General features: G+C 40.7%; 1 protein-coding gene across 1 annotated transcript in view; it reads right to left on the bottom strand.

The window, feature by feature from the left end:
* The window catches only part of Cep112 (centrosomal protein 112), a 423208-nt gene that overhangs the window by 162704 nt on the left and 247465 nt on the right, over window positions 1–13039 (bottom strand). The window contains exon 21 of the mRNA XM_059272022.1: window positions 11240–11470. Coding sequence (XP_059128005.1) covers window positions 11240–11470 — 231 coding nt within the window. The remainder of the gene's footprint in view (window positions 1–11239; window positions 11471–13039) is intronic.

The following is a 13039-nucleotide window of genomic DNA, read 5'->3' as shown; positions in this document are numbered from 1 at the left end:
TTTGAAGTGTTGACTACTTATGCTATATTGGCCAAGGAATAGATCACTGGTCAAAGAGATAGTTGTGTTGGTTAGAAAGAAATTGGCCCCAAAGGGAGTGGCACTATTAGGAGGTGTGGCCTTATGGAGTAGGTGTGGTCTTGTTGGAGGAAGTATGTCATTGTGGAGGCAGAATTTGAGGTCTCATATGTGCCCAAGATGCTGGTCAGTATTTCAGATCATTTCCCCCTGCCTATAAGTTGTAGAACTCTCAGCTCCCTCTCTAGCACCACATCTGCCTGCATGCCACCATGTCCCACCATGATGATAATGGACTGAACCTCTGAACTGTAAGTGAGCCACCCCAATTAATGTTTTCCTTTATAAGAATTGCAGTGGTCATGGTTTCTCTTCACAGCAACAGAAACCCTAACTAAGACAGTAGTCTTCAAGTCCACAGCATAAGAGACACACAATTATAGCACTAAACTTAAACATTTATAAACATCAAAAACCTTGCATGAGAAACAAATGCTTATTTCTGTTATTTAATGGCAGCTCTTTCAATTCAAATACTAATATCTGAAGATAACAGATGAACTTGAGTACCCAAGTCAAACCAAAATGTTTTGCTGCACTAACCTAAGAGATTTTATTTTTATTTATTCTAGGTACTAAGTTCCTCATTTATGAGCATCCAAAAAGAGAAACTGAGTTTTAATGAATGGCAGAGTTCTCATTTTAAATGGTTTTATTAGAACATTAGAAAGATGGGCCGGGCGGTGGTGGCACACGCTTTTAATCCCAGCACTCGGGAGGCAGAGCCAGGCGGATCTCTGTGAGTTCGAGGCCAGCCTGGGCTACCAAGTGATTTCCAGGAAAAGGCGCAAAGCTACACAGAGAAACCCTGTCTCGAAAAACCAAAAAAAAAAAAAAAAAAAAAAAAAAGAAAAAAAAAAGAAAAAGAAAGATGGGATGAAGAATGATGAGGATTCTGATTCATAAATTTCAAATGATTATTTTAAAATTAAACAATCATTCACTTATATTTCTAGATTTTCTTTTCAAACAGTCTTTTGTTTTGTTTTGTTTTTTGAGATAAGGACTCATGTATGCCAGATTGGTTTGGACAAAGATAGTGTGGATTCCTGGTCCTCTGGCCTATACCTCCCAAATGCTGGGACTACAGATTTATCCCCCTGGGCTTCTAGAAAACAAGGCAGGAGGGAGAGCAGATGATTAGGAATGTGCAAACCCTGTAGAAAGGAACAGCCTATTCTAGCTCCATCTGAGACTTCCCATTAGCACTGAGCTGGGCAGTCCTACCAGGTAAGATGGACCCTTCGCAGCATGAATAGTCAAGCAATCAGAGAGCTCTTTGTACAATCTAGGTACTAACCCTCTACCAGATATATAATTAATTGGTGAAGATCTTTTCCCATTCCGTAGGCTGCCTCTTTGCTTGAATGATAGTTTCCTTTGCTGTGCATAAAACTCTTAGCTTCATGAGGTCCAACTTACTGTTTGTCTTAGTGCCTGCACTATCTGTGTCCTGTTTAGAAAGTCTCTTTCTGTGCCAACGAGCTTTCAAGCCTATTCTCTAAGTTTTCTCCTATCAGATTCTGAATATCTGGTCTCACGTTGAGGTGCTTGATCCATTTAGAGTTGAATTTTGTGCAGGGTGATAAGATAGATATCTATTTTCATTCTTTCCCATGCAGCTCTTCAGTTTGACCAGCACCATTTGTTGAAGATGCTGTCTTTATTCCAATGAGTATTTTTTGGCTTCTTTGTTAAAAAAAAATCAGTTATCTGTGGTTATATGGAGTTATGACAGGTCTTTAATTCTATTTCATTAACTAGCCTGACTGTTTTAATGCCACTGTCCTGGTGTTTTTATGACTATAACTGTGGCACAACTTGAAACCTGGGATAGTGATACCTCCTGCAGTTATAATATTTTATTAATCAGGATTATTTTAGATATCCTGTTTTTTGTTTTGTTTTGTTTTTGGTGTGTGTGTGTGTGTGTGTGTGTGTGTGTGTGTGTGTGTGTGTGTGTGTTTCCACGTGAAGTTCACAATTTTCTGCGATTTCTGTGTGGAATTGTGTTGGGATTTTGATAGGTACTGCATTGAATCTGTAGACTGCTTTTGGTAGCATGGCCATTTTCATAGTATCAATCCTACTGATCCATGAACATGGGAGATCCTGCCATCTTCTGACATCTCATTCAGTGTTGTAAAGTTTTTATTATTCAGGTTATTTGCTTAGTTTGGTTAGAGTTATTCCAAGATATGTTTTTTGAGGCTCTTGTAAAAGGCATTGTTTCCCTGATTTCTTATCAGTATGTTTATCATTGGTACACAAGCACAGATGAAAGAAACCTTCTCTGTTAGTTTAATACACCAACACCCCAGACATGATTTCTGTATTGATTGATGGGACTTCCTATGGGGCAGGTGCTTCATAGGAACTGGATAAAGTAGGAGAGGGTGAGGACTGATGCTTTAAAAAGAGAGAATAAGATTCCAAGAAGAATACATTGTTACAGAGGCGATAATAAGACAATTTAGTTGATAAATATTTGATTTGGTATCCTGTCCAAAAAAATCTTACCTTTTAATAACACAAACAGCCCTTTCACCATGCAGCAGAGGTTTACCATGGAGGTCATCCGTACACATCAAAATTCTAAACCTTGAGGGATGGAGAGATGGCTCAGCAGGTAATGCATTTGCCACACAAGCATTAAGACTTGAGCATGGATCCCTAGAACCCGGGAAAAGCTGGTAGGGATGATGCTTGCCTGTAACCCAGCATGCAGGAGGTGGAGGCAGGAAATCCCTAGAGCAAGCCAACTAGCTAGACTAGACACAGCTGAGAGCTCTGGGTGTGGAGAAAGAGGTCACCTCAAAATACAAGGTGGAGAGCAATATGAAGTCACCATACCTCAACCTCTGGATTCTAAATGCAGTTACATACATATAAATATGCAGTCACTCACATGTGGCCCCACACATGAGTCCACACACACACACACACACACACACACACACACACACACACACACACACACACAATCCAAGCCTCACCATAAGTGGATACTGATTCATTGTATCCAAGTACTGCATCATACTTAGCTTTTCTAAACTGTCATTATGTATTTTTTCTTTTGCAAATTCTTGTTATGCTAAGAGGTCCACTTAGGCCAATATAGCTGTCTACAGTTCACAGACCCACAGGAAAATGACAACTTTAAATTAATCATTTGGAGTATAAAATATAGATTAGACTGGATGTTATTTGTCAATCAATTTATATAAATCTCAATATTTAATTTAAACTTTAAGGATATAAAGCTCCATATTTTTTAATCAAAGGAAAAAGTCAGGGAAAAGATCAAAGGAAGAAGAGAATTGAAATTAGAAATCCCTTTAAAGCTAAAATGACAATGTCTTCATAAGTTAATATTAATCCTTTAATTATAAATTTCAAAGGTCTGGATAGTTTCTATGACCTTAGCTTTCGGTAATTATGCCATGTGCAGCAGTTCTTAAATTTGAAAAAGATGTTGAATTGTTGCTCAGAATCTTTTAATGACTTCAGGCTGGCAGATTTCCAGAATAATCCTTCAGATATCACTTAAAATTGTGGACTGGGAACCTAAGCTGGTAAATAAATGTATGTTAAATTCATAAAAGCTTTTTACTTTGTACACTGAAGAAAACGATTTGTCAATATATTTTAGAATATCAAAATGTTAAGTTTAAAACAATTATTCATAGGTAAGGATTTACAAAGGGCAAGATAGGCACATTAACTGAATACAAATGAAATCATTTGTGTACCATAAAACTAAAAGGCACGTACAAAGATTATTTGTCACAATGGTAAGATTTTTATCACTCAAAGTAGAAAGAGTTTATATAGGTTCATGAAGAAGAGAGAATCCTAAGGGAAGAGAAATTGGCAAAGAATACCAACAGAGAATTTACAGAAAATGAAAAATCTACACCACAAATCTAGTATAAGTATTCAATCTCTTGATAATAACCACTTTTCACAAAAATATCAAAAATTAGAGGAAAATATAAAAAATGCCCAGGGCATATGACGAAACATCAAATGTCCCTATGGGGAAACATAGACAATCTAAGCTTTCTGAAATGCAGCCGGACCTCACACGTCCATGGGAATTTAACTGAAGAGAAAGAAAAATTGGAAGAGTTGATAAAAATTCATGAAGAGATAAACTAATATCCATATTAAAAATTTTAAAAGCCCTAAAGTCTCAGAGTAAAATAACACAATAAATTATGTTGTGTTCCTCCTTCACTGTTGATGGGAATGCAAACTTGTACAGCCACTCTGGAAATCAGTATGGCAGTTTCTCAGAAAACTGGGAATAGGTCTTCCTCAAGATCCAGCTATACCACTCTTGGGCATATACCCAAGGAATGCTCAATCTTACCACAAGGACACATGCTCAGCTATGTTCATATCAGCACTATTCGTAATAGCAAGAACCTGGAAACAACCTAGATGCCCCTCAACTGAAGAATGGATAAAGAAAATGCAGCACATATACACAATGGAATACTACTCAGCAGTAAAAAACAATGATATCATGAAATTTGCAGTCAAATGGATGAACTAGAAAATATCATCCTGAGTGGGGTAACCCAGACTCAGAAGGACAAACATAGTATGTACTCACTCATAAGTGGATACCAGATGTGAGGGAAGGGATGGCCAGACTGTAATCCACAGCTCCAGAGAGGCTAGCTACCAGAGAAAGACCCTAGGAGGGACACATGGATGACCCAGTGAAGGAGAAGTGGAGGAGATCTACATGAGCAGACTGGGTGTGTATGTTGGGGTGGCAGAGGGTGAGGAGTGGGGAATGAGAACATAGGGAAATGTGAGGGTTGAGCTGGAACAGGGACAGAGTGGGAGGGCAGGGAGGGAGATACCATGATAGATGAGGACATAATGGGAATAGGAAGAGTAAGGGTGCTGGGGAGGCTCTCAGGAACCCACATGGATGACACCACCTTGGACTGCTGGCAGTGGTCAAGAGGGTGCCTGGGCTGGTCTACTCTGATGACGGGTCTAGCTAGCGAATACCCTAACTATCATCATAAAGCCTTTGTTCAGTGACTGCTGGAGGCAGATGCAGAGATCCACGGCCAGGTGCCAGGCTGAGCTCTGGGAATCCAATCGATGAGAGAGAGGAGGGATTCTGCAAGTGGGGGAATGTCAAGATCATGATGGGAAGAAGTGCAGAGATGACTGGTCACACTGTTGGAGACTCATGAACTGTAGACTAGTGGCTGTGAAGCCCCCACGGGACTGGACTAGGCCCTCTGGATACAAAAGATGGTTGTTTGGTTCAAACTGTTTGGGGGGGAGCACCCAGGAAGGGGGATTGGGATCTGTCCCTGGTACACGGGCAGGATTTTGGGATTCTGGTGCCTGTGGTGTGGTGCCTTGAGCAGCCTTGGTACAGTGGGAAGGGGCTTGGACCTGCCTAGGCTCAGTGTGCCCGGCTCTGCTGACTCCTCATGGGAGACCTTGATTTGGGGTTGTGGGGATGTGGGGTGGCTTGGGAGGGAGGGCTGGGAAACAGGAGGAGGGAGGAGGTGGGATCTATGGGTGGTATGTAGAGTGAGTAGAAAATTTCTTAATAAAGAAAAATGGGAAAAAATTATGTTGTGTTCACAAATAAAAAAGCACAAAACAATGAAGCTATAGTTTTAAGGAATTCCACATGACATTGAAGTATCTTTAGCATAATTTGTAGTAAAGGAAGAGACAAAACTACCTGGTATGCTCTCAGGCAGTTAGTTGGAAATTGGTAACTCACATAGATGTTAAGCTGTTCTCACTGGTTATATATGAGGGTGGCATTCACAGGAGCTCTCCATGATCATTTTTCATATTTTCTAAACATCCTTTTGTAAAAGAATGGTTGCTTTTAAGTAGCTCAATAGTTCGTTTTTCTAACAGACACAAAAATTATTTACTATCAGAACATAGTAATGCTCTTTAACTTTTCAAAGCTCCATACACCATGTACTTTATTTCAATTCTGTTTGAAAAGAATTTTTAAAGTGCAAAAGCAGCTTTCACTTTGCAAATGTCAATCACGTATTCTCTTGGATTCTCTACTTCAAGGACTTGACCTTGTGGAGGTACTTCATGTTTTCCATAACTCAAGACCACTGATGATATCATCTAGGTCTAAATCACTGCTGACAGTCAGTCAGGTAGGATCTTGATTTAGGCCTTTTCTAACTGTAACATTGTGCCACTGAAGGGACCCAGGCCTACAGGGAAGGTTCTACTTAGATCACTTATTATTCTAGTATTATCTTCTTCTCTTTGAATCTAAGTTTACACTCAATAATAAGACCTTGGTTCTGACTAGACAGCTGCTAGCAAATATTTTAACTTTCAGATGTATCTACATATTAAGTTGTGCATGGTATGTGTGTGTGTGTGTGTGTGTGTGTGTGTGTGTGTGTGATGGGGTTCATGACACATGCAAGTGCTTAGGTAAGAGGACATTAGGTGTCTTGTTTTATCAGTCTGTCTTATTCCCTTCACACAGTGCCCCTCAATGGACATAAGTTTATCATTATGGGTTGGTAGCCTAGCCAACAAGGCCCAGCTCATGCTGGAGTTACAGGTATGCATGACTGTACCATTTTCTTCAGGGAGATTCTGAGGACTTGAACTCAGGTTCTCACATTTGTGCAAGTGCTCTTACCACTGAATTATCTTCCTAGCACTATATTAAGTTTTCTAATCGGGTGATAAGAATTTGGCAACTTTGCAGAATGATTAGCAACTAAACTTTCAGCTTACCAGTATTGATTTAAAGTTTTCATAGACGAATCTAAAATGTTTATTAATTTGTAGAGAAAAATCAAAGTTATACTAAAATAAGCTTTATGTTTAATTTATTTAAATAATATGGAAGAAATTATATGAGACACAAATGAATATTTGAATACAAAGATAAATTTTGCCCTATCCAAAGTATCTATAATGGATTAAAATCAAATTTGGATGACATATAATTTATTTATACACACTGTCATACACTAGGGCTATACTGAATTCTTTGATTCACTCACATAACACTTAATGAATGTCTTTTGTGCAAAGCATCATATTTGATCTTGGAGCTTTAAAAAATAATATTCACAAGGCATGCTTTTGACTTAGTCCAGGCATTTTCTGCAGTTGAAATTGCTAAACTCTTGTTTGTACTAGTTCAATAAACATTTATCAATATGAAATACAAATAAGACAGTATCAGGAAACCAGTACTTGGATTTTATCATATGGACTTTGAGGTTGATATATTCTACCAACTCATCCAAACCAAACAGTCCCCGAGTGTCAGCAGACGCACTGCTCTCTTCCATTTCTTCAGACTGCTCTCTCCTTGGCCCATATTCCCCTGCGTTCTAGTTAACCTCGTCAGTGCCCTTCTTCCACGATGCCTACAACCACTGCGCTCACTTCTGTCTCTCTGTATGACCTCCATTCGCAGTCCATTAAGTGAACCCCATTCTTCCACACTCACACTGCCCCACCCCATCCTGTGGATGAGAGCATAGTCCCACATTCCCTCTTTATTTCCATGGATCCTACTTCCACACTTCTTGAAACTCCTGACTGCATTAAGATCTGGTGGTAAATATTTGCCTATAAGTTCCTTTCAAGTTCTGTCATGGAATTTTTTATCTTTACCAACCCTCTTTCTGCCTCTTTCCTGGATAACAGGTATGTCTCCTGTCCCTCATACAATATGAACTAGTGGTGAACATCTCCCATGCACCAGGCTTCTCTAGCATCAGTGGTACAGCTGAACTGCATGTGAGGTTCTCTGCCTGTGGGACTTACACTCTAGTGGGTGAAAGGGATAGAGAATAAACAGAAAGCCCAAATATAAGCATGATTTCATGCTGTGAGATGAACTAGAAAGACATTATGAAAGAGATGGTTAAGTAAGTCAGCCTGTAGATGAAGAATGCGGTGAAGGATCCTCTGAGGAGGGCGCAGGGAGGAAGGGAAGGCTAGCTAGTAGAACACTCTAGACCATTATGAGCACGAGGTGGTAGGACCTGGAAGCCGGAGAGTGGCATATTCCAGGAAGAGACTGATAGCCCACGTTTCTGCACCCTCGTAGCCAAGGGCTGAGGTGGGCTTGCTCTCAGCTGTGCACCCTTCTGCTGCCAGAGGCATGCTATCTGTCATCTTCTGCCAGTCTCCAGACTGGACTACCTCCGATAGCCCCTTCTCTCCAGCTTCAAAATGCTCGAGGTGTTCAGTGTAAAAAGACACTCTGCTTTGACTCCTGCTGATTGTAATGTCAGAGTTTCCCAGTCAACAGAGGGCTCCCTCCCGCATCTGCATGGCCTCACTCAACTTTGGCAAATGTGGTTTGCGTCTACACTATCATTTTCAGTATGCTGTCCAAGATCATCAGTGACTTCTCAGCTTCAAATCCAGGGACCTCTCCCCAACCCTCACCCCTCTTGATTCTGTCACATTCTTGACAGGCCTGCTTTCCAAAGACTCTTTTTCTGTGTTTCATGAAAACAAATTCTGTACATAATTCTTCTACCTCGATGACCCGTCGGTGACTGAAACGCTTGTCTGCCTGTCTGTCTGTCTGCCTGCCTCTCCTTCTTCCTTCTTCTTCACCTTCTTCTCATTAGCAGTCTCACTCCCAAAGCCACAAGCCAGGCATTCTCTGTGGGCAACTTCTACACCTGTTTTCTCCAGGCCTACCTTTTCCTCAAGTATCCAGAAACATCCTTTCAACAGCAAGTAAACACCACAGCTCATGTTCAGGCAGCACTCTCAACCCAGCACATTGCTAAGTGAATTCATATGCTTCCTCCCAGCCCTGAGACTTCTTCCATGTTTGCAAATGATTAAGAGGTAAGTTTGCCTTTCACAAGACTCACCAGTCCCCTGCCCTCTGCAATGATTCTCAAGCATGTCCTTTTGGCTTTGTTGCCTCGGAGACACTTCGCTACCTCATATGCTTCTCTATCAAGTCCTCAAGAGGATGTCTCCTGGACTAGACCAGTTCCTACCAACCCTTCTACTGCTATGCCATCAAAAGGATGCTGACAGAATGATCCGCCTCATGATCCCTAGATCTCGACACTTAATTCCTCAGCATCTTCTGTGGCTTCTCCTCACTTTCTCAAAGGAGTGGAGACCCCAAGCTCCCTGAGCTATAGTCCAGCCTTATCACCGGCCCCTCTTAGGGCCACCCTGTGCATCACACACATGGTTTTCTTTTTTTCTTGTATTTGTTTTTCCCTAGAGTTGGAATGCTATGCTTCATATCAACTAGTCAAAAATTCCTCAGTTCACTTACACCTAATTTGGCAATGACTCTTGTTAACTTTCCTCAATCTCAACAGGAAATAATTATTTTGCATTTTCCCTTATAGTAGTTATATCCATACTTCTACATGTGTTTTTGTCTTGTGGTCTACTATTTCATCAGCTTTGAAAACTATCTTTTTAAAGATAGTATCCACCGCCCTTCTCTCTTGCTCTAAGTCGCCTCCAGCATCCCGTCTGCAGCCTGCTGCAGCAGCAGTCTGTCTGTGTGCGGGTGCTTCCTGACCCTCGAGGTCCTGCTCCCACCAGCATTAGAGCAGCATCACTGTTTTGTACTGTTTTGATGGCAGGCTCAACAACATCCCACTTACACGTGCACAAGGAACCTCAGCCCGAACGTATCCCCATGGCCTAGCCTCTGCTCTCATAGTTTTCTGTGTAGCAAAGAGAAACTTCCTCTGTCTACTGGCATCTGGTATCGCGATGACTGCTCCCAGGCATGCTATCTTTCTCTTCCTCATCCCCCCACATAAACTAACAGTAAATCCTGTCAGCTCTGCCTTTCAAACACACCCTGGTGATTTTTTTTAAAGGATATCACAGCTGCTGCTATACTGCCCAGACCCAAGCCCCTCACGGTGTGTTTTAATTATTGCAGTTCTTCATGGCTGGTCTCCCCTTCCTCTTTTGCCCTCCAGCTAGTCCATTTTTTTTTCCCATGGAGAGATCCCACTTTACAGGGTCCAGTCAGATTACACCACTACTCTGTTCAAGCATGGATGCCTCCTCTACTCAGAGTCACAGTAATATGTCATACTATGACAACCTCAGGACCTGAGGCCCTGAGGACTCCTCTCTGGATTCTCCTTGGTCATCATTTGCAGCCTCACTGGTGTCTGCACTGGTCTTCTAAGAGGCCAGACACACTTTCAGCTCTTTGGAGCACCCTTACTACTTAATTGTGAGTACAGAGCTACTCTGCCAATGGCAAATTGTATAAAAATCTGACTTCTGTGTGAATTAAGGCACTAAGGCCCTGCCCTAGCTCACACTGTAAAATCTGTGCAATAACGCCTAGAGTGATTGTACAGATTCTTCTGGGGCTCAACATTACTTGAAAAAGAAAAGGGAAAGGAAAAGAGAAGTAGAAGTTGAACAGAATTAGATGATTCTTAAATTTTCCCTTCCAAGTTCTAGTCTGAAGATCCAGCCTGGCATTAAGAAACAAACAAACAAACAAACAAACAAAAGAGCTCCAGGAACAATCTACAGCTGGTATGATGAACAGCAATGCTCTTTCAGCACCTGATTAAATATTTCAGCTTTTAAAAAGAATATTCTAGATTGTAACTTGAATGTAATCCAAGCCAAATGTGCAAATACTATATTGATATTTATTTCAATAATATAACATTCTAAATGAACTTATTTCTGCTAAAATATCAACCTAGGAGAATACATCATCATTTTTGTTAGTGTTATTAAAGAGAAATTATAAAGACTAGAAATAACTATTAGACAACAACCTAGGGAAAATATAACCCATTCTAAACCTAAGAGAATTCAGAGCTACAGTTCGAGTATTCCCTACTACATGGTATGTGATGATGTGATAACACTATTCTATCACAGTATTTAATTACTATGAAAGGGGCTAGCCCAGAGAATCCCTCCCATTAGAGTCAAGGATAAGTTAAGTAGTTCCTTAGAGCATTTTAGCAGTGCATAAGACAGAGCAAGATATTCAAACTGCTCATCTAAATCTGAAGAGTAGATTTATGTCTTCCCACTTCCAGAGACTGAGAAGCAGAACAGGGAGAGTGGGTTTTAAATCTGCACTTCCACAGTCCAAACAGAGTCCTTCCAAACAGCTCCTCACCTTCTCTAGGGTCATCTCCGTCTCAGCAGCGTGCGTCTTTTTCAGCTCCATTTTCGCCCTTTCCGATTCAGCCTTCAGCTTGTTGACAGCGGTCTCATGGTCCCTCGCAGCCCTCTGCTTTTCTTCCTCTCGAAGAAGACCCAGTTCTACCAGCTGCTGTTTCCTCTGAGAGTTCACATTGATCAGCTCTTCCCTCAACTTATGAACCTGGGCCTCCATGTCAGCAATGATCTAGGCGAAACAGACAGAAGATACATGAGAGAAGTCACAAAGGAACAACTACACAGAGCCAATAAATACATAGCTTCCAAGTTCACCTGTCCTTCATGTCTCCACCTGGATCTTTGTGGCTCTCTGTGTCCGTCAATCCCACGCTGTTCCCTCACCTCAGAGGTAAATGCCACGTGGAGAAAGAACATTTTTCTACACATTGTTTCTTTATACCCCACCACGTTTCCTACATTACTTCTTCATAATACCTATGTTGGTGGAATGAGTATTCTTCTGAAACTGGCTTTTTTAAAATATTCAACATCAAGTTCTTGGAATTCATCTAATGTCCTTGTGTTTTTGTTTTCCTATCATTGGTTTTGGCTTTGATTTTGTTATGTCCTTACTTCTATTTTCTTAGATTCTTTCATATTCCTTCTTCCAATTTCTTATTTTGGATAGCTAACTCATTTTTATCCTTTCTTTTCTGATGTATAAATTTGAAGTTGTGTTCCATCTGTTCATTTTAGATACATAGTGTTTTTGTTATCACTTAGTCCAACACACATTTAATTTCCTTTATTCTTTCCTTTGACTTGTGAATCATTCAGATGTATGCTTCTTAGGTATAAAATTCATGGACTAGGTTTCCTAAGGCTGCTGTAACAAAGTGCCATAAACTGGGTGGTTTAAAGAACACTAATGTGGGGTTGGGGATTTAGCTCAATGATAGAGTGCTTGCCTAGCAAGCACAAGGCCCTGGGTTTGATCCTCAGCTCAAAAAAAAAAAAAAAAAAAAAAAAAAAGAACACTAATGTGAAGCTAGAAAGAGGGCTCAGCAGTTACGAGCACTTGCTGCTCTAGCAGAACACCCAGGTTTGGTTCCCAACACCCACGTGGAAGCTCACAATCACCCATAACTCTAGTCAGAAGGGGGATGCAGTGTCTTCCTCTGTGGGCAGTAGGCCTGCACACAGTGTGCATGCAGGCAAACACACTCCTACACACAAAATAAATAAATCTTTAAAATATAGGAGAAATCTATTCTCTCCCAGTTCTGGAGGGTAGCAACCTCCAAACCAAGAGCTGTCTGAGTTGGTTGCTTCTGGGGCTCTGAAGAACTCATTCCACTCATCTCTCTTAGATGCTGGCATCTGCTGTCCACACTTGGTTTTCCTTGGTGTGCAGACACAGCATTCTGAATATCCATGCCTCTATGTTTCACTGTTTCATAAGGGCACTGACCACATTGAGGTCAGGAGTACAGAATGTACAATACCTCCCATTACTAAAAATTGAGAATGTTGGTAAGCAATGTTGCCAAATTTTAAAAAGCTTCATGAAAGATGGCTAAGGAATTGGCCTAAACTTTCTACATGTGTTGAGTGCTGCATTCTATAAATGTCCATTGGATCAAATATTTATGTTGCTGAAGTCTATGATCTACTGATACATGCAAACATAAGCTATCAGCTAATGATGCACATTAAAATCTCTCACTGTTTGTTTGTCTGTTCCTCTTTGTCAAGATTCCATTTAGATATTTTGAGATTGCAAGAGACATATCTTGTTCACTGGCTTTTTGTTATC

The sequence above is a fragment of the Peromyscus eremicus genome, chromosome 8a (assembly GCF_949786415.1).
Source record: "Peromyscus eremicus chromosome 8a, PerEre_H2_v1, whole genome shotgun sequence".
NCBI lineage: Eukaryota > Metazoa > Chordata > Mammalia > Rodentia > Cricetidae > Peromyscus > Peromyscus eremicus.
The sequence above is the reverse complement of the archived record's forward strand: the minus strand, read 5'-3'. Positions and strand labels throughout refer to the sequence as shown.